The sequence below is a fragment of the Notolepis coatsorum genome (genome assembly GCF_963971535.1).
Source record: "Notolepis coatsorum genome assembly, chromosome: 6".
Lineage (NCBI taxonomy): Eukaryota > Metazoa > Chordata > Actinopteri > Aulopiformes > Paralepididae > Notolepis > Notolepis coatsorum.
In genome coordinates, this window is record NC_140170.1 from 167,186,534 (window position 1) to 167,212,374 (window position 25,841).

A 25,841-nucleotide genomic window follows, 5' to 3' on the forward strand; every position below is an offset into this window, starting at 1 on the left:
CGCATTGCGTTCATCTTCAATGCAATGCAATAGTCTACCAAAGCCCCCCCTCTCTCTCTATATATCTCACACACACACACACACACACACACACACACACACACACACACACACACACTTAACAAACATAGTATCAATGAGAGCATCAATAATACACCTGAGTGATGTCTAGTAAAAAAAAAAAAAAAAAAAATTTTTTTTTTTTTTTTTTGGGCCCCCTTCCAGTGCTGGGCCCTTGGAATCATCCTAAGCTACCCCCCCCCCCCAGCTACGCCCCTGCGTCTGGGGGTCCCCCACCAGGAAATGTTTTGTTACAAAGACTTCATTTCCTGCATTCTGGTGCAGGAATTCTTTCAGTTGACTGACTGCATAAATATATATATATATTATTTTGTGAAATCATCTGGCGACCCCCCCCACTTTTGGAACCCCTGCACTAGACGTCAAGGCTCTAATCAACATTCATTCATCGTATCCTCCCACACCACCCCTCACGAGCTCCATGTAGCGCGGAAGTGCAGTGGTCTAATAATGGTTTGTGAAAAGCACAATTGTAGTCATCACTTTAGATGAGGATCGCCTAGAGAGCACGTGTGTCAAAATCAAGGCCCGCGGCCCAAATCCGTTCCGCCTGCCATTTTTACCCGGCCCCCAGACTGAATTTGCTTTGACTCGACTGTCGATATAATCTAGAATCTATAACCTAGAATGACAATTAAAGTCTTCTTAATCAACATACACATTTTTGGCGAATAATTAATTAAATCACAATATGTCATTTCAATCATATACAAAATAAATCTATAATAGTTAAAATATCCATCTCCTTACCCACCTTTTGAACAGCCCTCATTGTATTTATTGAGGCACCAGAGAATGAACAACAACATATTGAGCTGGTATGCACAAACTGTATAGATAAACAAAATGAACTCAGAAAAATTCACCTTTTTTTGGTATTATTATGTGTCCGGCGGCAAAATCTATTTTATCTAAATATTTTTCACTTTGGCCCCCTTTGTAATTTAGTTTGACAACCCTGGCCGAGAGCTGTTCTAACTTGACAACATTCTAAATAGGCCATTTATTTCCTTGATTGATTGGTTGAATTGATTGATTGATTGAAAACTTTATTAACAGATTGCAGAATGGGTACAGTACAGTACAATACACACAATTGTTAAGGGGATGCAGACCAGAGAAAGACTTTTGTCTTGTTTACATCAGGGTCCCCCTGTTGCAATGCAAGGACTATAGTCTCTGTCGCAATGTTTGTTAACTAATACAGTTGCTGACAGGATATAAACAGGGGCCAAAGCTGTTCTCCAAGCAACGGGATAGCAAGAGAATACTTCTGGAAAGGTTTATACAGTTGGGGTCAGGGATGTAGTAGAGGGTCGACCCAGAGTCATTTATTACCAGAGTTTGGACACCATGTTGTGGCCACTTTATCAGAGTGAGTCAGCCACTGACACTATCACACTAGTACTCTTTTTGAAATCTTGCTGTCCAAACTCAGTAAATGGCTCTGGGTAGACCAACGTAAACAAAAAATTAGGGATGCTCGATATTGGCTTTTTTACCGATACCGATATACCGATATTGTCCAACTCTTAATTTCCGATACCGATATCAACCGATACCGATATATGCAGGGTTTCCCCCCCCAAAAAACTGAATAATTTCAGGTAATTAACATTACATATCTCTTGTCGTGTATTAACACAACATTATGCATACTTTGACAATAAATAAAATAATAATTTGTTCTTACTTGCTTGCCTGGGTAAATAAAGGTTAAATAAATGGAAAAAAAATAATATATATATATATATATATTGAAAACCGATACAGATATTTTCCGATATCACATTTTTATGCCAATATTGGCCGATAATATCGTTAGGCCGATAATATCGGACATCCCTACTAAAAACAAAACAAAACGTGATTATATATATATATATATATATATATATATATATATATATATATATATATATATATATATATATATATATATATATATATATATATATATATATATATATATATATATATATATATATATATATATATATATATATATATATAATTATATTATATGGTCTTTGGGGGGGATCATATATAGCAGGGGTCAGCAACCTTTTTGACATGGAGTGCCTGTTTGAAATATAGTTGTAACTAGTGTGCCTCAACAATATTCCATGCATCGTAATTTTTTTCTTCTCATAATCAGGTATTTTTAATGATAATTTTTACATTATTACATCATTATTGTTATTGTTATTATTAACAATATTATTATAATAATAATAATAATAATAATAATAATAATAATAATAATAATAATAATAATAATAATAATAATAATAATAATAATAATAATAATAATAATAATAATAATAATAATAGATCAAATTTATATAGCGCCTTTCATAGAACCCAAGGTCGCTTTACAATCAGGACAAAAAATAGGGCAAGGAAAGTAGGGGGGGGAGGGGAAAAGGGGATGAGGGAAAGTAGGGGATAATGGACCTAATTTAATCTAAAACTAACTGATGGGGAAAGCCTTGGTGAAGAGGTGTGTTTTTAGAGCGGATTTGAAGGTGTCCAGGGTTGGGGCGTTGCGGATTTCGGGGGGGAGAGAGTTCCAGAGGGTAGGGGATGCCACGCTGAAGGCTTATGATGGTTGTATCAACCCTAAATCTGAGTTGGGGGGGGGGGGGGGGAATGCAATGCAGACAAACAGCTGCATACAGTGCGACCATTTCACTCACATTTGCCCATTCATTTTTGGACACATCACACACCATCGGTGTGTGTACTGTACGTGTGCTGTCATAGCTCCACCTACAGGCCTAATGGAGAACACCAGGATGTGAATGGAGGGTGAATGTGAGGTATATCGTGTAAATAAGTTTTGATTGATCGCAAGACTACACTGTAAAAAAAAAAATAATAACAAGTTACCAGAACTTAAAAATATTGAGTTCAGTTACTGTGCATTAAGGTTTTCAGTTTTCAATCCATAATAAGTTAACAGAAAAATAAGTACACAACCACATTATTTCAACCTAATAAAACTATGTTTATTGTCATTGTTTTAAGAACACAAGTTGACTTTGTAATACTCACATTTTGAGTAAAAAAATTGCTTTTAACATGTGCAATGTTCAATGAAATAGAAAAATAAATTATAAAATGTGTTGATTAATCCCACTGGTCACAATGGTGACCGTAATAATGTGTTTGTTATAAGGCTCTGCAAATGTTACTGAATGATGTAGCAATGTATTTCCAGCTAAATTGAAATAATAAACAAATAAAGGGTCTCAATTAAATATGTGGTAGTAAAAAGAACCTGTGGGAGGATTTCAACAAGATAAATGCGACAACAGTGCAAAATATTTTACTATAATATTTCAAAGCAAAAAAAAAAAAAAAATTATAATTTTTTTTTTTTTTTTTTTTTTTTTATACTGCTGCCCCCTGTGCCTATGCAAATGCCCCCGCATGCCTATCGCGTGCCTAGGGTTGCCTACCCCTGATATATAGCCTAGTATATTAGTACTATCTTTTCTTATTAATCAAGATTGTTATATAAACAAAACATGTTATATATTTAAAATGTGTTAGAATAAATAGATAAAATACGATGTAATGTTTATAAGTGTTTGTGTATGGCAGCGAACGTTAATGCGAACGTTAATGCGAACGTTAATGCCGCCATCATAGTGGTGGGTGATTTCAATAGCGCCAATCTGAGAAAGGTATTACCTATCAGCATGTGACTTGTAACACCAGAGGCGGTAACATCCTAGATCACTGTTACACGCAATTCAAAGGTGGATACAAGGCTCATTCTGCTAGTGGCTTTGGTAAATCAGATCACGCGTCCATTTTCCTTTCACCAAAGTACAAACAAAGAATCAAAAGCACTCCCGTAGTCTCGCGAGAGGTGCAGAAATGGGATTTGACGTCAGAGGAGACGCTACAGGCTGCGTTTGACTGCACAGACTGGAGCGTGTTCCGCGACACAGATAACATTCATGTCTACACGGAGACAGTGCTGGACTATGTTCGTACTATGGTGGAACAAACAATCCCCACTACCAAAATGAGAGTTTACCCAAATCAAAAACCCTGGGTAGACAAATCCGTCCGTGAAGCTCTGAGAGCGCGCACCAAAGCATACAACGACGGCCTAGTGGCAGGCAACATGAATGACCACAAGGTGGCGCGATACAACGTAAGGAGGACAGTGACAGAGGCCAAACGACGCTACAAGGATAAAATTGAACTCCAGTTTGAACAGGCTGACTCTAGAGCTATGTGGCAGGGGCTCAAAACGATGACAGACTACAAAGGCGCCTCCCTCAAACTGAACAGTGACATCTCCTTAGCAAATGACCTCAATACCTTCTATGCGAGGTTTGATGCTGGTAATAACAACACCAGCTCACAAGCCACGGCAATGGGGGGGGGGGGTCTGCTGCTGATGGAGACGCAGCGTTCAGGGTAACAGAGCATGAGGTGAGGCGGACCTTTAAAAAAGTGAATATCAGGAAGGCAGCAGGTCCGGACGGCATCCCCGGCCGCGTCCTAAAAGTCTGTGCCGACCAACTGGCCCCAGTATTCACTGACATATTTAACCTGTCCTTAGAACAGGCTGTCATCCCCACCTGCCTGAAGAAGTCCACTATTATCCCTGTACCCAAAAAATCCAAGCCTGCTTGCCTCAACGACTACCGCCCTGTAGCTCTCACCTCCATAGCCATGAAGTGCTTTGAGAAGCTAGTAAAGGGCTACATCTGCTCCTCCCTCCCCATCAACATGGACCCCCTGCAATTTGCATACCGCCCCAACAGGTCCACGGAGGACGCCATAGCCCATGTGCTGCACACAGCAGCATCACACCTGGACAAGAGGCAGGGGAACTATGTGAGAATGCTATTCATCGACTACAGCTCGGCATTCAATACCATAGTCCCCTCCATACTCATAGCCAAGCTCAGGGACCTGGGCTTGAACTATGACCTCTGCCAGTGGGTCTTGGACTTCCTGACTGGCAGACCCCAGGTGGTGAGAGCAGGCAACTGCACCTCCTCATCCATCACCCTCAACATAGGGGCCCCCCAGGGCTGTGTTCTGAGTCCCCTCCTCTACTCCCTGTACACACACGACTGTGTGGCTCAGCGGAGTAGCAATACAATCATCAAATTTGCTGACGACACAGTGGTGGTGGGCCTGATCTCTGCCAACGACGAGAGGGCCTACCTGGAAGAGGTCAAGGTCCTGGCGGGATGGTGCCAGGAAAACAGCCTCTCCCTGAACGTCAGCAAAACAAAGGAGATGATTGTGGACTTCAGGAGGTCGGGGGTCAAGGACTACAGCCCCCTCAGCATCGACGGGGCACCGGTTGAGAGAGTCAACAGCTTTAAGTACCTCGGAGCCTACATATCCGAGGACTTGACATGGACCACACACATTGACAGTGTTGTGAAGAAGGCACGACAACGCCTCTACTTCCTCAGGCGCCTAAGGAAGTTCCAAGTCAGTCAGAAGATCCTTAAGAACTTCTACTCATGTACAATAGAGAGCATCTTGACTGGCAACATCACCTCCTGGTTTGGGAATAGCACTGCACAAGACCGAAGCAGACTACAAAGAGTGACACGTTCAGCCGAACGCACAATTGGAGGGGGGCTCCCCACCCTCCAGAACATTTACAACAAGCGTTGCAAGGGCAAGGCTAAGAGAATCATTAAAGACTCCAGTCACCCGAACAACTGCCTCTTTGAACTGCTGCGGTCAGGCAAGCGATACCGGAGTCTCAAGGCGAGCACAGAAAGACTCAGAAGAAGCTTCTATCCCCAGGCCATCAGGCTGCTAAACGAACAATGAACACTACACAACAACAACCACCAAACGCACATAGCACACACATCCACACGCACACACTCACTTTAAACAAACACACTGTAGCACCCACTCCACACACTTTATAGCACACACCCACTTTAAACAAACACACTGTAGCACCCACTCCCCACACTTTATATTTATTGATGAAGGATTGCACTACAACTCGTACACCTTACTGTAAATTGTACCTAAATTGTACCTCATCCCATTTCTGCTTTGCACTATATAGTACTGTACATTAGTACACTGCATAGTATTGTATATTATATGGTAACTCAGTTACGTCTATTCTGCATCGAACATTGTACATATGTCTATACCGAACACTGTGACCTCATTTTCTTCTTCTAAATTACATGCTATACTATGTTATTTGATACTATCTTGTCTAGCACAATCTCTGGAGCGTAACAGTAAGAAGCATTTTGTATGAAAGTATTCTGTACTTCTGTATGACAACTATTAAAGAAACTTGAAACTTGGATGTTGTGTGCAATGAATGTAGAATGGATGAATTATGTAGTGATCATCATTATTCTGTATCAAAGTGCCTGGTCTGAGGGGGACTGCAGCTCTTCACTAATGGGTTCGACTTGTTCACCTTGTTACCTCATGTTCCTGAAAACATTCTACTGCTATGTGTCAAAAAACATTTAAAAAAACATGTCAGAAATGTTGTTTTCTTCAAAATTACCTTCTTCTCTATACCTGGAAAATTATAACAAAAAGTCTGAATGAAATCTGACTGTCGATCTTTTTCATATGAATAAATATGCGTTTGGCTCTTCTCTATCGCCAGTTGATGCAACACAGTAGTTACTAGTTCATGAATGCTTTTACATTTGTTTACTGTTCTAAACACCAATGTCTGGTGGACATTCTCACAAAAAATCATGGAGAACAAAATGATTTAGTGAACATGAATAACTCAATCCCAAATCTGAAAACTAGAGTGCTACATTTAAAATATGTGATCACATATAAAGTTTGGAGCTTCTCAAGGAGACAAGGTGAAGGTGAGAGAGGAGGATAATGTGAGGAGACAAGGTGAAGGTGAGAGGAGGATAATGTGAGGAGACAAGGTGAAGGTGAGAGAGGAAGAAGAGGATAATGTGAGGAGACAAGGTGAAGGTGAGAGAGGAAGAGGAGGATAATGTGAGGAGACAAGGTGAAGGTGAGAGAGGAAGAGGAGGATAATGTGAGGAGACAAGCCTGAGGTGGTAGGCGAGTGCTTAGACCTCTACACTACCCTGCCCTAAGCCCACAATTTTACCACAGTGTGGCTGTCCACCTATGGCAAAAACATGGCTAGCAAGGCAATGTTATTGCTTGCCACAGTGGTGATGTAGACTCTGTCAGCCAACTCTGCCATTTTAGGTGCCAGTTTACCCTCCGGTAAAAGCTTTTGATCAGGTTGCCACATCAAGCCAGCGGCTTATCCAAGCTCAGACACCAATCCTAAGCCCCTGGTCCCAGCCTTGAACCTGCATAAAAGGCTGGTCAGACCCTTCATATTTGATGTGTTCTCATGCCCCTTGGAGACACAAGGGTCAAACTGAGTGGATTCAGTCTAAGGTAATCATTTAGCCAGATTCTTCTTGACAATGGAAGGTTTGGTATATTTCATGGAGGATCGAAAGGTTTTTTTTTTTTTTTTATATAACAAAATATATTATTCACAAATGCAAATCCTTAAATTCCCCATCTGTATTTATTTTCAACAATGACCCTAAAAGTGATTTCGAAATCTTAAAAAAAAAATGCTCAGCAACTATTTCTCCTTCTCTCACAATATGAATTATTCTGACCACACATACTGTTCATATCGATTATGTTTGATTAAGCCTGAGCACCGAGTGGATGTCCTAATGATCTGTACATTGACGTGTTTAAATAAAGGTTAAAGAAAATGTATGGTCTCCTTGACAATGACCCGGAAACAAACACGTTCCCATACTGCTGGCGGGAACGGGAGACAGGAAGTAATTCTACATTTTTAGAAACAAATATAAGCGATCAGCTGTGTGCCACACGCTGACCACAACGAAGCTCAAGACAAATCTCGCAAAAAAAAAACACAAAAACCTGGTCGACGGTTTTTCAAAATGTCGACTAACAAACTGGAGCTGTTGAGGTGTTTTCTCACCGAACGATTAACAGCAGCCGCGGTGGAGATCTTTGGAGAAGTCGTGAGTGTTGTCGGAGAATACAGAGATGAAAACAAACGTCTGCAGCAGATGCTGGACAACATGCAGCAGCAGCCGGGCACCAGGTTCCACCACGGGGCAGGTTTGTAGAATTAGCTTCACCGTCTTCTTCGCCAATGTTTACACTGCTGCTGTGTTCATGTCGTATAGTTTTCATTTGTCTCGTTACCATAGAGATATAGGAGGAGGATTGATTGAATTGATTGAAAACGTTATTAACAGATTGCAGAATGGGTACAATACAGTACAGCTCAATACACACAATTGTTAAGGGGATGCAGACCAGAGAAAGACTTTCGTCTTGTTTACATCAGGGTCCCCCATTTTCAATTCATCAGGACATATATGACATACAGATAGTCAGTACGGCTACATCTATACATTTATGACATACCAGATTTGCAAATACAGTACTGTTTGTGATACAAAAGGAGTCAAGAAAAGGGAGTATATACATTTGACGTAGAAACTGTACATTGGAGGAGGTTGGGTGGGGACCGTGGGGTTGTGTGGGGGGGGGGGTTGGGTACATTGGGATATTGACAACCATACTGGGTAATTTACATTGGAGGTGGTTGGGGGGGGGAAACACTGTATAAACAAGCAAAACTGTAGGGGGGGACGCCTGTAGCTTTATGCCAAGCAAGCAGTGCAAAAATGCTTCCGCATTCGTCACCGCACGCCAGTGCGGTAAAGCGCCCTTCTTTTCAGACAAATGCTACCGTGCGTGCACCGGCGGCGGCGTGCTCGCTCAGGTGCGTGCGTGCGCCGGCGTGCTCGCGCCAGGTGCCCGCGCATGCGCATGAGATCCCGCCTCGAGCGGAGCTCAATATATATAAGTCACCGCCCCTTATTCAGTATCTAGCAATAGCTCAATTGGCAAGGCCACATGGCTGTGGATCCTATGGCTCGTTTGCTGGCGAGTTCGAATCCCATCGAAAATATTTTTTAACGTGATTTTTTTTTAACGTGTATTCTTTCGCCGGTTAAGGTTAGGCATGGTTAAGGTTAAGGTTAGGCATTGTTTCGGAGTTGGTTAAGGTTAGAACGGTTAAGTTTAGGCGCTGTTAAGGAGCTGGTTAAGGTTAGAGTTTGTCAAAGAGAATGGCAATATAATTTCTATGGTTAAGGTTAGGCATGGTTAAGGTTAAGGTTAAGGTTAGGCATTGTTTCGGAGTTGGTTAAGGTTAGAACGGTTAAGTTTAGGCGTTGTTAAGGAGCTGGTTAAGGTTAGAGTTTGTCAAAGAGAATGGCAATAGACAGCCTATTTCCGCGCGACCTGGGCGCTGGGCGGCGGAAAATGAAAGGCGCATTACTGCACGCCACTACGGTAAATTTTTGCACTGCTTGCTTGGCATAAAGCTACACGCGGGGGGGACACTGTACAAACAAGCAAAATTGTACATTGGACTATTGACAACCATACTAGGTAAATGACTGTACATTGGAGGGGGTTGGGTTAGGACATTTACAGGGGCCAGTTTTGAATTGCAGTCTCCCGTAGGTGTCCCTTGAGATTGGTTTTGAAAGTGGGTAGTGATCCACATTCCTTTACAGCTTTGGGTAGGGCGTTCCACATTGATGTGGCATAATTGCGAAACGTGTTTAGTCCCTTATTTGAGCCGAATCTGGGTTTAACATGATTTGTGGAGCTCCCTCTGGTGTTGTGATCGTGGTATTCACTGACCTTTGGGAAGTATTTTGACATGTACATGGGTACCTTGGTCATGTAGTGTATCTTGTAGACCAGGCCCATTGCAAGTTGCTGTACTCGTCTACTCTAAGCCATCCTAGGTTGTCAAAGTGGGCAGGGGTGAGGTGGGTTCTAGGAGTAAGGTCAAGCAGTAGTCTGACCAGTTTGTTTTGAGATGTTTGTAATTTTGTTTTTAGCGCCTTTGAGGTGCTTTGGTACCATGAGGTGCAAGCATAGTCGTAGTACCCTTGAATGAGTGCTCCTGCCAGAGTCTTCAGGGTATTCCTGTTTACCAGAGAGGAGATCCGGTACAAGAATCGAGTTCTTTGGTTGACTTTTTTTTATTACATTGGATGCCATTTTGTCACAGGAGAGATTAGCCTCTAGGATGGAACCCAGGTAGGTAATTTCATCTTTCCTTGTGACAATATTGTCACCCACTGTAACTGAGAAGCCGTCGGTCTTGCTGAGTTTGTTATTTGAACCGAAGAGAATGGACTCCGTTTTGCCTATGTGTAATGATAGTTTGTTATCAGCGAGCCATATGCAGATTCTGCCTAGTTCCGAGCTGAGGGTTTTTTCAACCTGTAACTTGTTCTTGTCAGAGACCAGGGCTGAGTCGTCCGCAAACAGGAACAAGTTGCAGTCACAGGCTGACGACATGTCATTTGCATAAATTAGGAACAGTAGCGGTCCTAGTATGCTTCCTTGTGGAACACCACAGCTCACTGTGAGGGGGGGGGATAGGGTACCGTTTACCTCCACCATCTGTTCCCTCCCCTCAAGGTAGGATTGCATCCAGCTCACTGATAGACTATCAAAACCAATTGCTTTTAGCTTGTCAGTCAGAATGGAGTGATTGACAGTGTCGAAGGCCTTTTGTAGGTCCAGCATGACCATGCCGCAGTATTTGCCCGCATCCACCTCTTGTTTGATGTGGTCATTCAAATAGAGAAGGCATGTGTCAGTGGAGTGCGATGTTCTGAAGCCAGATTGGAATTCGTAGATTAGATTTTTTTCCGCTAGGTACTTTTCGACCTGTTCGTAGACTATTTTTTCCATGACTTTCGAGATGGAGGTGAGAATAGAAACAGGGCGGTAGTTGCCTGGGTCTAATTTGCTGCCCTTTTTGTGCAGAGGGGTAACCCTCGCAATTTTGAAGTCCTTGGGGACGTGTCCCTGTTTTATGGAGAGGTTTATTATGTGTGTGATGACTGGGGTGATGGCGGCTGCTGAGTCTGAGGAATTTGGAGGGGATGTTGTCATGACCAGTGGCCTTGTTAGGTTGGAGGGCGCTCAGTTTTTTGAGTACCTCATCTGTTGTTACCATTTCCAGCTTGAAGTCGTCCTTGCGGACCCCTAGGTTTTTGTAGTAAGCTACTATGTGTTCTACCCCATAAAGCCCTGAGTGGGAGGGTAGTTTGTTTACCAGTGTTGTGGCTATGTTTGTGAAGAAAATGTTTAAGTAATTGGCTACATCCAGCTTGTCTGTGATGAGCGTGTTGTCCGTTTTTATGTTTAGGAGACATTGTCTTCTTCTTCTTCTTCTTCTTGTGACAGAGGAGACACTTGTTGTTGATGCAGTAGGACCTAGCCCCTTTCGTGACTGTGATGGGGGGCTATTAAAGTAGGACCAGAACCTTATAATGAATCACATTGATATCTAACCAGGGTAATCACATTGTTATTTAACCAGGGTAATCACATTGTTATTTAACCAGGGTAATCACATTGTTATTTAACCAGGGTAATCACACTGCTATTTAACCAGGGTAATCACATTGCTATTTAACCAGGGTAATCACATTGATATTTAACCAGGGTAAACTAATCGCATTGATATCTAATCAGCCAGGATTGATACATTGATATTTCCACCTCTTTTGCAAACGGACCCTGGCCAAGAAGGCCGCAGCATACAGAACATTTTTACATATCGTCACCCTCTTAAAATAATGGCCTAAGTCATTTTTTTTTTTTTTTTTTGCCTAACTCATATCTTCATGATGCTGGCCACCCTCTGGTACAATCGCCTACATCCTTAATTGAAAAGATCATGCCGTTTCTACCCTGGAAGAATATTGCCTATGTCAAGAGTGTGACTTAGGCAGTTTTATCTTTTGCCTAAGTCACAAGACATGCGATTTTGGCAATTTTACAACTTTTCAAGATGGCAGATGCTTCGAGAAGCAAGAAAAGCTACAGTCTGGATGAAGTAATTTCCATGATTCAGGGCTCGTCCCCTATTGGTAAGTGATAAGGTTTACTATAATATAGGCCAGGCTATACATGTTGTGTAGTTATTTAGTCTTTTACTGTCACAAATTATAGTTTAATTACAAACACAAAATAGTGAATGAATCCAAGCAGAAACGTCTCAAATGAATGCCATACAAGGGCAAAGGTGGCAACAATACCTGCGAAGGCTAAGGGTCCTCCCTGCAATTCAAAGTTCTGTCAACGAGTCACGACTCGAGACTGCCAATCCATTACAGAAGAACGGAGGCAGTGGATATTTCAGAATGTTTGGTCGATGAACACCTGGGAAGAACGTCGATTATACATCAAAACTTTAGTCACAAAGGTCACCATAAAGCAAAGGAAAGTTGCTGAAGAATCCAGGCGCAATGTGTCATTGTCCTACCAACTTAAACTTCAGGATGGAACGAGTCATAAAGTGTGCCAGGCACTTTTTTCTTCTACACTTGGTCTCCATGAAAGAACCATTAGACACTGGCTGAATGAAGACACCATCGACCATGACAGACAAGCAGCAGCCCCGCCAACTAAATCTGGACCTAAGAGTGGCAAGCATGCAGGGACCGAAACTAAAGCCCGCCGCCCGCCAGGGGCGCTCAGTTTTTACCTTTGGCGCTTGACACTTAGAGGGCTGCCCGCCGTGTGGCGTGTAGACGTGTAGTTCATAACGATACTCTTATTTTGATTGTGCGAGTACAGATTATAGCCTCTCTCGTCTTTTTTTTTCTCCGCCGCGAGATCGTTAAAAAACTACAAGTCCCACATTGCACTCAAGTCAACGGTCCAATCACAGTAGAGTGACGTGACTGGTTTCATGAGAGAGAAAGCAAATGCGGGCAGTCTGCTCTAGTCTAGATCGGACCTCCATGAGCTACCGTTACTGTTTAAACAATGACTCAGTCAACTATTCACTTTTAGTTTAATACATGACAAGGCATTGTCTAACGGTATCTAGATGGCTAGCTACTGATAGCTGCTGATATCAACAAATGCTCCAGCAATAGTCGACTCGAGTGCATAATACCTCCGTTCCCTCGTTAGCTAGCTCACGTTAGTTAGCTCCCGTTAGATCTATCTGTCCCAGTAAACTAAATTGTCTTAACGTTATCTACCGGGCTAGCAGTAGCTACAGATAGCTCCTGATATCAATGTCTTATAACATTGATTGAATGCGTATTCTAGCTGAGGGCATGTTGAATGTGATTTGACAAAAGAACCGTAACGTTATACAAATAGGGTCCAGCTACATCGCCGGAGAATCCTTGCATGCTGAATGTAGGGTCTAGCTGAATATAGGGTCTAGCTGCAGGGCCGGAGAATCCTTGCTGGAGCTGGAGGCTTCTCAAGTATACACACAGACAGTGGAGCTGTTTGCAGATAGCGAGCATTTTGACTTATTGCGTGGTGGCGATGTCTCGCAGATAATACAACTACAAGTATGATTATATAATATATATTTTATTTAAAAATAATTTTTTTTTTATATAAAATATATATATCTTTTTGTTTAATCAAACAAAATTTGGCAGGTAAGAAATATGCTTGGCGGGTAGATTCTTCCCATCTACCCGCCACTGGCCGGTGAGTCAAAGTTAATTTCGCTCCCTGCAAGCATGCAAAGCTGGAAACTGACGTCACACAGATTTCCTTAAGGACTGGTTGAAGGACCTACCCACTGTTGATTTGCATTACTGCAGAAGCACAGCGACTTACAAAGACAAGAAGTTCCTTCCCCGAGGCACAACAATCTCCCAACTACATCGGGAATATCAACAAGCAGCTGCAACTGCTGGAGTGAAGGCCGTTGGGATACGGCATTTTACAGATGTGTTCCATGAAGGGAAGTATTCCGTATTCATTCCTCGAAAAGATCAGTGTGATGTTTGTTTCATTGAAGCATGGTAATATCAGTAAGGCCAAATATGATGCACATGTCATGGCAAAAGATGAAGCAAGACAAGATAAATCCCACGACAAGGATTCTGCAAACAATGAGAAGTCCGTTTGGACAATGGACTTGCAAGCCGTGCTGCTGTGTCCAAAAACCCAAGCCAGCTGCCTGTATTACAAAACAAAACTGCAGGTCCATAACTTTACCCTCTATGACTTGAAATCAAAGGAAGGGTACTGCTACATGTGGGACGAGACTCAGGGCGATCTCGGTAGCGAAGTATTCGCACACCTTCAATATTGCCATTTTGAAGGTTTGATCAAAGATCATCCAGAAATCAAGGAGATGGTAGTGTGGAGCGATGGTTGTGGTTATCAGAACCGCAATGCAAATGTGGCGAATGCATTTTCTGAGCTTGCCAGGAAATATGGGGTACTAATAACACCGAAGTACCTTGTTGCTGGACACATACACATAGAGTGACAGCATGCATAGTACCATGAACGTAAAATTATTACGGATATCATCACCCCAAGAGACTACGTGATCATACTCCAGGACCTTCAGTCCATGAAACATGTCATGCCCACCGAGTGTCATCACTTCTTCGATAATTTGCCACATAAATAGGCATCAATCAATAGCTCTGCAAAGAAGAGCTGAAGGGAGAAGTGAGGAGAGGAACATGCCTCCCAGTGTTTGATTTTCCTGCCATTTGTTTGATTTTGAGTGATTTAACTACAATAAAAACCCAGTAAAGAAGAGCTGGGGGGAGAAGTGAGGAGAGGAACATGCCTCCTCAGTGTTTGATTCACCTGGCATGTTTGATTTAGCCAAGAGTGATGTAGGAGCCAAAGCTATATATTTAGGTTATTGTATTATATGAATGTTTATTTTTATAACCTTACATTATTATAGCCTCCATAATTTAGTAAATAAAGCTGTAGCCAGCCAGCTAGTATTGATGCTATACAAAATGCTATCCACAAAATAGCTACATAGCTAACCAACTAAATACAATGGTATCCTGAGGTAACGTTAGATACAACGTTTGCTAGTCGAAATGACTGGACACACACAGGGACAAGTTAAACATCAATCAATTAATTTATTCCAACAGGTAGTTTGAGCTGCATGTGAGCCGCGGTCTTTCTCTCCTCTCCTTTGGAAACTAATGATGATACGTAACGTTAGCTAGAAAAAGCACAGAACCGGCCGGCAAAAGTCAAGCTGCTAGCAACAGACACTATAATACTTCCGTCGGGGGATTTCAAAATAAAAGAGCGACGTCTAAAAGCACCGTAAATAGGTTTATTTTGTACATTATCTAACGTTAACACGAACCTAAACTAACTTTAGATTAGTTTAGGTTCGTGTAACGTTAGATATTGTAAAGAATAAACGTATTTACGGTGCTTTTAGACGTCGCTTTTATTTTGAAACCCCCCGCCCGGAAGTAAAAATTATGCTTATTTGTCTGCTTGTTATCAATGGGTTGCTACATACGGGGTACAATGTTACATAGGCTGTGCGTCGATGTTGCAGAAGCATAAAGGCCTGCAACACCTTTGCTTTGTCGATGTTGTGGTGCAGTTGCTTTGAAGTTGCTGTAGCATTTAGAGGCCTTTAACGTTAGCAGAATAGACACACCGAGAGTCTGGTTAATGTTGTTTGGTACGCTAGCACAGTAGCTGAGAATACCGGTCGCAGCTGGTTTGTTTACTTCTGGTAAACGTAATGACGTTAACATCCTGTTTACGTTTACCCAATCAGAAGCCTTCCCAACCCCAAACCTTACGATGACAGTGACTTTCATGTAAACACCTTGTCGGAATTAAGATTTGACATGTAAACTCGCATGATTTTTTTTTTACATCCGAATGATTTGATTCCGAAGTTATAATTCGGAATTAAAAGTCACCATGTAACCGCAGCCACTGTGTAGCTTGAAACAGGACTGAACAGGACTGAACAGATGGACTAAACAACATAGACTGAAGCCTGCATTTCTCAACCAAGGTGCCAAGCCTACAGTTTATGTTTCCTGAAAAATGAGAAATTATGACTTAGGCCACTATTTTAAGAAGGCGACGATATAAAACAAACGCAAATAAAAACAAGATAGTGAGAGCACACAAATACTATAAAATGTCTTCACATTTCAATGAAAACAGACTATATTAAAAACACAAGTGTGATACTGCATGTCGTGTGGTGTTAATGGAAACTGTGTTTCACCAAAAGATTTTATGTTTTTGTTAACGTTCCTATTTTTAAAAGCCAAATTGCTAACCTTAAATGACCAGATGTTGCAGAAAATGCACTGGAGTTGGTGATGTCGGCCGGGTGACCCGATCTGCAATGCTACGCTAGTTTTGGCTTTAGCACGCTCTTGTGGATACTATGCTTTTTTTTTTTAAATTTTAAAACGTTTTCTCTTGGAGAGTAGCTCATATTCACAAATATTGATTGAGCTCTCCAAGGCTGTGGAAATAATTAGGGATGCATCGAAAATTTTCGGCCGAAAATTGCCAAAAATGGCCTTTCGGCTTTTGGCCGAAAGAGTTTTTTCACCGAAAATATATCACAGAATGTCAAAGAACAGAAACAACCTGTAACCTAACGCGTGTTGTTGTGATGATGTCATCAAAACGCGGCTTCAGTCATTACATGCGCAACGTGAGCTCTTCAGTCCTGCGTTCTGCAGCCTGTGATAACTCCTCTTGGGACTCGGGAGTCGTGCTGTTTCTATGTAAACTCTGCGCACAACGCGTCCAATAAATGCGTCTTTAACATGCTTTATATCCTCACCATTACTATATGCCCGTCGCGGTTAAAAACCTTTTTGATTAACGTTAGCGTTAAGCTAGCTAACAAGGCTTCCGGTCCTCTTTCACTACGTCATCCCCCGCTAATAGTCACGGGAGATGTAGTAAATACAACAGTCCTTCCATGTAGGCTAGAACGCAGTGAATTATGACAGTAGTTCAAGTTTCTTTATTAGTTGTCATACAAAAATACAGAGTACTTTTATATAAAATGCTTACTGTAGCCACTACAGTAACATCATTAAGTCTGCTATAAGCTATTCTCCCTCATGTGTGCAGATCTTTATGCAGTTTTAAAGCACATTGGCTTTGTTCTGAATGCACTTTGTTGTAGTTATCCTACAGAGAAAAGAAAATGCACTTGACTTGGAATTAATGTACTGTATGCATTCAGAAGTGCTGAATAAATGTTTTATGGACCCATAATAGTGATTATTTATTATTTAAGTTAAGTTTAGCCATAATCATATATTTTTCCATAATCAGGTAGCTGAACAACATTGGTATAAAAAAAATCTATTCTAGTATGAATCATTTTCGGCCTTTCGGTTTTCAGCCAACTGTTTCCTATTTTCGGTATCGATTTCGGCCAAGAATTTCCCTAGAAATAATGCATTTCAATTATTTAATTTTGTCAGTGTTCTCCTTTTTTTTTAACGATACAAATGCTGACAATAACACACGCCACCAGGCCAAAAGAAAATGCTGGCGGAAACCTATATTCTATGTTGCCGTTTTCTTTTTTTCATTTCACTAGACGAGCCGACTCCCACCATGATGTCCGTTGAGCCGCCCTCGGAGGAGCAGAGCGCCGGTCTGGCAGAGGGGAAGCACCCGGAGGCGTGGCTCATGAGGATCAAAGAGGAGCAGGAGGAGTACGCGACCAGCCCGGGAGGAGATGCGGCCGCCAACTTGGTCCTCCCGCGCGGCACCGTGAAGAGTGGCACGGATCAGGACCCGAGCCTGCCTCACGACACGGATCAGGCCCCGCCGGGCCTACCTTGCTTGTCCCCCGCGCTCCGCATCGTAAAGGTGGAGAGCAACGGCGACTCTCAGTCCACCTTCTCTGTGGCGGACATGGCCAGCGACAACGAGGGCCGGCAGAGCCCAGAGGAGCCCACGGCACCCGGCGATCCCGCGCAGGCGGCGCACCAGAAGAAAGGCAAGAAGCGTTCCCGGTGTGAGGACTGCCACAAGAGCCTGAAGAAGAAGGTGAGCTGTTTCACACATACAAGGGGGAAACAACTAGAGATGTGTTGGTGTGAACATTTCATATCACCATTATAGTGTCCAAAATAATAATTAAAATTTTCAAAAAGTACAGATACAAACTGAACAGATTTATATTAAACTTTAAATAAAATTAGCAGCACTATGCACTTTTTGTTTGCATATGTTATTATTATTGGTGTTACATTTATTATTATTATTTATTATTATTATTATTATTATTATTATTATTATTATTATTATTATTATTATTATTATTATTAACACAGTCTTATGTTCTGTGTTGCATTTGAGTATATGGGTGGCTGACGTGACAATCGTGACATGGCCTTTTTGGAGTCCTTGGTGTCAATAATGAAAAAATACATGATGATTATTTTTATATTGCACAGAACATTTTGTTTTATATGAATGCACAGAGCATTTATGGGATTATTGTTCCAGTTATTCTCAAATTTTAGCCAAATGAGTAAAAGCCCATATTACACAAAGTTTGATTTTTGAATAAAAACAAGAAAATGTATGCATTTGTTTATTTATTTAACTACATATTCACAACTTGGATTTCTACTTGTGAGTGTGATCTTCTAAAAGTCCAGGCATAATATTTTGAATGCTCCATAAACAAAAATATTTTGTCCCAAAAATGTTCCCAATGGATATCATATGGTGTGGCGCCATTCATATTTTTCAACTGGCAATTGTTTGGAAACCTTTGGGGTGGGGGGGGGGGGGGGGGGGGTCCTTCATCTTTTCCGGAAGTAGGACAACATCTCTGAAGGACATTGAAAGGTGAGTTACCCCTCTTAGTTTTCTCAATATATATATATGGTATATTTAGGCACTCCCACTTTTAGACCTTTCACACTGTCTTTTGGTGTGACTCATTTTATGCAAAAATGCCAAAAATAAGATACTTTTGAGTCTATTCTAAATCTATATTGCCATGTGCCAATGAGTGTTGTTAGCATGCTAGCATATAGCCCCAATGCACAATGGTGTTACAGGGTTTTCTCATCACACCATATGATTCATGTGTCACTATAATATGAACTGCATTTACAGACTTAATTATATAATACTATTTCATACATATTTTAAAACGAACTAACTTAAGTTGAATGAATATTCTGTCCTTTTAACACTTCGTCACTTGTATTAACACTATATACCTACTTCCTTACTATCCCATTTCTCAAACTAAATCCATGTTTATCTTCAAGATGTTGTAGTTTAAATGTTTCCCTTTCACTTGTTTTCTTTTTCAGTTTGAGACAGATTTCACTAGAGCGGTGGCGAGTGCAGAAAGAACAAGGAACTACAGGGAGAGATTAAATGGAGATCCTGTAAGGAGAGAGGATGTCCTGAGAAAAAGACGAGAAAAGTAAGTCAAACCATTAAACTGATCAAATATGTTAGTTGTACAACATGTGCTGTACACTGAGCCCATATAACGGGTAGAAAAGCCCTGTATATCTAGAAATCCAATAGTGTACACTAGGGCTGACCTTCGATAATTTTTTTCGGAATTCGAAGCTTCGGGGCCGAGATTCGATTTTAATTTGAAGCTTCGAAATAAAAAATGTAAATTTTTTTTTTATATTTTTTCTTTTTTATGTTGTGGGACTTGTACAGCACTTTGTTCAACTTTGTCAGTGCTGTAAAGTTTAAACCTTTTAAAATCTTAGACAAACTAAACACTTTGCTTTCATGAAATATTGTAAGTCGTCATTTGAGGCTTTATAAAAGCAGCACAATGAACACAAATCTGTCAGTGCCGAGTCCGACCTCATCTTAAATAACAAACGGCATTGCTTGTTGTAATTAACCCTTTAATCGTCAATGACGTGTTAAGACGTCATTCCTCGCCATGCGTAATCTGCCAATGACGTTTTACAGCGTCTTTGAGATCAATATTTCAAAAATCTGTCATGGTAATCATATTTCACTGACGGATCCTTGACTGGTGCTGGGGATCTCCACTCAACTCTCCAACGGTTCAATATTGCCACTTGGTGGCCGATCGCCAAACCGGAAGTGGCTAAGTGGGGCCGGAAGTGCTTGGTGTCCCCCCTATTCCGTCCGCCACTCGCGATCGCTCCCGGGACTCCATCTTGACACACTGGATAATCGATCGGTTGTCATAACTCAATAAACAACGTTATTTGGACGTATATAATATTATACAACCCGAAAATGGTTCATCTCTAGATCAACATCCCATAATAGCGAACTTTTTGCTCCAGTATCATCCCCCATCGCTACAAGGAAGCTGCGGTGAGTTTCAGCGTTTTTGATTATTATTATCCATACAAACTACTAAGATCAATATATCACCCATACTACATGCTTCATTTAACGTCGGTCATTGCATTATAAACGACGATTTTTTTGCAAAAAAAAAAAAATCATATATATATTTTTTTTTACATAATCGGATTTTCTTTTCATATTCTAATCCCATGCCCATCGAACGAAGCTTCGAAGTATTTAAGACAGCCCTAGTGTACACACACACTCTTGGATGAAAAAGGTGATGATTTGACAAGGGGTCTGAGAAAACTAGTCTATAGTGTGAATGTTGTTATTATAATAAGTAAATTAAATTTTTTATTCAAAATGTATCTGATAATTTGTCTGTTTCTAAAATATCTATCTTGAATTGGTCTCATTACAGATACCAAGAGAAGAAACTGACAGGGCAATTACAAATGTTCAGGGTAAATTCTCTACCACCATCTAGAAGAGAAAGACTTAGGGAATTATGGAGACATGCGCAGTTAAAATGCAGGACGAAGAAGAGAGACAAAGAAGAGAGATCTACAGAAGATTTAGAAAGAAGTGCTTACCATGGGATTACCATGGGATTAATACAGTTGGACGATGAATGAATGTTTCTTCAGTTGTTCAGAAGTGCTATACAATGATAAAAAAAATATCAATGATTCTACTGTAAATTCGCACCATGATATCAATCATGTGTTGAAACTATTTTTGTTTGTTAAATGGATTAAATACACGTTCTTGCATTACAGATTGTTGTGTGGTGTGATTCATCCTATGGTGTGACAGCATATCATTTGACTTTCAGAATTATGACATTATGAAGGCTTTTTGGTAAGAAATGTTAGAATTATCACTAATTTGCATAAGGAAGAGCTAGAAATGTGTATAGTAGTGATGAGGAATGCTGATAAATAGACATACATAATTAAAATACACCACTTTTAAATTTTGTACAGAATAACTCGTCACACTATAAATCATTGGTTTGATATAAATAAATGATCTTTGAATCTAAAAACAAAATGTATGGTGTTTGGAAACCGCCAGATAAAAACAGACATTCAGTTGATAATAGATAATAATATAATGGAAAGAATATATGAAAATAAATTCCTGGGAGTGATTTTAGACCATAAACTGCTGGAAACCCCATATAGAATACTCAATCCCAATTCATTGCACACTCTGTACTGTGCAATGATTTTGCCTATTACTGCACAGAGGTATGGGGTAACGCATACAAAACAACCATAAATTCATTGATTATCCTACAAAAAAGAGCAATAAGGGTAATAAACAATGCAGGATATCGGGACCACACACACTGTTCCTACAATCGCATATTTTGAAGTTCATTGATATGGTAAACTTTAAAACTCTGCAAGATATAATCAATTACCGGCAAATGTATGGATAAAGAGGGGGGATACAACCTCAGAGGACCATTGAACTTAAAAAAAAACCTGTGATGAAAACAAAGCTGAAAATAATGTGCATCTCTTACCGAGCCACCCTGTGGAATGGGTTGAGAGGATGATCTCAAATATTGTGAAAACATAAATCAATTAAAATCTAGTCTAATAATCTATTTTCGATAGGTACAGAAGGGAAGAAGAGCTTTAATTGCATTTAATTAATAAAAAAATATATATGATATTGTATTATACGTTATATTACATTATATAATATTAGAATTTATTATTATATTAGTAAACTATATTTACACTATATACTATTATATCATATACTATATCTTATATCACATTATATGTGTTGTATACGCTATTATATACTGTAATGTGTACTATATACTGTATCACTTTATATACATGCAACTATGTATGGATATGTATGTATTAGGGCTGTCCCAGACTAAGGATTTGGATAGTCGATTATGATTGGCCGAAATTAGCCGATAGTAGACTATTGGTTGACTATGAAAAAAATATATATTTTAGAGAATTTATATATATATATATATATATATATATATATATATATATATATATATATATATATATAAATTCTCTAAAATATATATATATATATATTTTTTTTTCATTCCATTTGGGCTGTGGGGGTGCTTACTGTCTAGGCTGGTAAAGCTATGCCTCCTAAAATGTGAATCGGAAATACAGAAATACAGGCTTTCCGGTTTCCGGGCACCCCTGATCTGTTTATAGTCCCCAGCGAAACAAACAACAAGCAGGTCTGTCAGCCTGTCGAGGGAGGCGATAACGAGGTTGTTTCTGGGGGGAATACATTTTCATGAGCACCGTGTCGTGATTTCAGGGGCGGGACTTCCTACCTGATTCCCACTTTCGGCCGTAGTGCTTTACCAGGCTTTATCTCTCGAGATAAAGCTGGGAACGAGGTTACTTACTGTCTGAAGAAGTCGACCGAAGGCTTCTTGTCCTCTGCAAAAGCATGCAATTGGTCCACTGATGGATACATCTTGATATTTGTCTAGTCTAGTGTGTTCATTAGATGGGTGAAATCCTTTTTCAGTGCCTCTGTGCCTATTTTCTTAGGCAGTTAGCCTCTGGTATGCATGCCATTAGCGTTAGCCACGCTTCTAGGCCTCTTTTCTTTTGGAAAGAATGATAACATTTTTTTTTAATTATAATGTTTTTTTTTATTTATTTATTTTTTTTACTAAGAGGTTGGCAGTCGACTACGGCTCCTTTTGATAGATTATTCGACTAATAGGGGTCAGCCCTAGTATGTGTGTGTGTGTATATATATATATATACAGAGCAATGCTATAGACATCATGTATGAATATGGCTAGGTGTGTAGACATGTGCAGGTATATATGTGTATACTGTATATAGTAATTTTGCAATTTTGGGCAGCGGGTGGTCTAATGGTTAGAGAAGCGGGTTTGTGACCGGAAGGTCGCTGGTTCGATCCCCCGGACCAGCAGGAAAAAATCTGGGCTGGGGAAGTGAATTAATAACCCTCTCCTATCCCCTTAACACCAACCGCTGAAGTGTCCTTGAGCAAGGCACTTAACCCTTTCACTGCCACACGACAGAAGGTTAACCCTTTACTATCACACAACCGGCTGTTGTGTGGCAGTGACGGGGTTAACCTTCTGTGTATTGTCGCAATGAAAGGGTTAACCGTTTGGTAGTGTGGCAGTGAAAGGGTTAACCCCCAACTGCTCCAGTGGAGTTGCTCAGTGGCCAACGGTGGCAGACTGTGGTTGTACTGGGCAGCTCCCAGGTGTGAATGGAACTGTGTGAATGTGAAGCAGGGCGTTCCTGAAAAAGAGCATTCAGAACCTACGCTGGGTAAATAAAAAGGTTAATAATGTATGTAAATGTAACAAAAAAAAGTCTTCAGGGGTAGGGCCCGACAAGCCTAGTGCTTCTCCCTAGCCCTTTTCGGACAATGCTGCAATAGCAGCTGGTAAAACTTTGGCGATTTATGGAATGACCATTATGTGTCCAATATCCAAAATAAAAATTAACTGAACTGAACCATGATAATTTGACTCACTAGCACATTATACTAATAAAAATAAATTATTTTCACAAACATCTACAATACCACACACATTTTTGGAAAGATAAGAGTCTGTGAAACAGAACTGAATGATTCCATTACTATGTGAATTATATATATATATATAACCACCCATATGCAAGGACGCCATGCCAATTTACATAAATACAAAGGAGTCTTATGAAGATAGCATAGTAATTGCAGTGATATAAATACAGATGAGTTCCAACCAATTTGACAACTTGTTACGTAATGACTACATTGAATAATGCAAAGGACATATCAGTGGGTGGTATGGCCTAAAATCTAGTATAGTATATTTAAAATTGTGGATGGTAAAGGTATACTATATATCACAGTATATTTGTTTTTCTTATAATGATAATAGAATATGCTTTAGGAGCAGAACAAGACTTAACTATGAGGTTGTTCTTTGTCTTTTACTTAATGTGGTTCCAAGTGGTCATAATGTCTTGTGAAAATATTTCCCCTAGGAACGTAGGTCCACTCAAAGTTGTTTTTGCCACTGAAGCAGAAATCGAGCGCAAAAAAAAAAGTCTCGTTCTGAAATACTTTTTACTCAAGAAATCTGATGTCCAATGAGTAGAGAGAGAGAGCTGTTGCAGTGCAGACAAAGTGGAGGTAATGTTAATGATTACAAATGTTAACTGACTTTTAGTAGTAGTATCGGCGATAACATTATTGCAATAAGCCCCAATAAACACGGATAATATTTGACCGGAATTGACCGGATATTGAAATCTTCCTGGACATGGGGACCAGCACAATTTCAAAGAAAGCCTGGCTCAGAAGCACCTTTCTATCAAATCAAATTTATTTGTAAGGCCCGACAACACACGTTAATGTCCCCATCGGCCGGAAACGTCTTCTTTAAACAAGTCAAGAAGAAACATCACAATAAATTAAGAACAAAACAAAAACACCATAAAGTCCAAAAAAAATAATAAATGAATGCAACACTCCCAGACATACCCCACGCGAAGGTAAGGAAAAACTCACTAAAACCTAGCAATAGGAAAAAATGCACCACAGGCAATGTGGAGGAGAGAAACCTTAGAAGGCTGTTCAAGGGGGGGATCTCCCTTCTTAGATGTCAGTGATGGTAGTGTTGCAATAAAACAGGCGAACAGTTAGTAAGCATGCACTCGTATGTGTAAAGTGCATGCAATAGCAACTGGCCATTTTGAAATATTGGGGGTGGCGCAGAGAGGGTCACATCCTCCCGGTCATCACGGGACGTCTGCTACTCTCAGGGAGACTATCAAACTAGCTCTTCTTCTTTGTTTGCATCGGGAACGGGAGCTCCAGCACCACACACTCGCTGCCCTCCATTTCAGAGAGCATACGTTTGTTTCTAGGTTTAAGTTGCACTGCTTTTTTTATTGGCCAATAATGGGCCAATCTTTTGACGTGTCTTTTTCCACAAACTAGTTCATTATATTTGAATGGAAGCGTGCAGTTCGCTAGCTTTGTGTGTTACATTTGTAAATGTGAAAAAGCCTAAAAGTAGCCTTCTACCGGTACATCCGGAAGAGTCTCTACCGTGGCACAGATTTCTACTTGTATACCCGTTCAACCGGTCTACCGTCCAATTAACTTCTTAGGTACCAGGCCTACTTTTCAAGTTTCCTGCTCAAAATGACATGCCCACAATAAATATGGAATATGTCCACAACCACAAGGGCCATAAACATAATCTTTATATGAAAAGATTCAAGATTCAAGAGGTTTATTCATCACATGCATACACAAGACCTATAGTGAAATGAAGGTGGCCATGCCCGCTTCGATTTGTGCAAAGAATACAAATAATAATGGAATCAAATAGAATAGATAATAAAATAGACATGATAAAAGTACTAAGATAAAATACAATACAATGCTAAGCTTACGGATTAAAAGAAAGAAAGCTAACACGTGTCGGAATCAACATGGATGTTACTGTGACGGAGCAAATGGAGAACATTGTAAAGAATAAAAAATGTACG

At 40.4% G+C, this 25,841-nt stretch overlaps 1 protein-coding gene across 2 annotated transcripts in view; it reads left to right on the forward strand.

Moving 5' to 3' along the window:
* The first annotated feature begins 7,992 nt into the window (after nt 1–7,992).
* The window catches only part of LOC311230537 (uncharacterized protein), a 57,638-nt gene continuing 39,789 nt past the window's right edge, over nt 7,993–25,841 (forward strand). For both annotated transcript variants that reach the window (XM_084316843.1, XM_084316844.1), the window contains exons 1-2: nt 7,993–8,217; nt 17,564–18,018. In XM_084316843.1, coding sequence (XP_084172969.1) covers nt 8,034–8,217; nt 17,564–18,018 — 639 coding nt within the window. In that variant the 5' untranslated portion in view covers nt 7,993–8,033. The remainder of the gene's footprint in view (nt 8,218–17,563; nt 18,019–25,841) is intronic.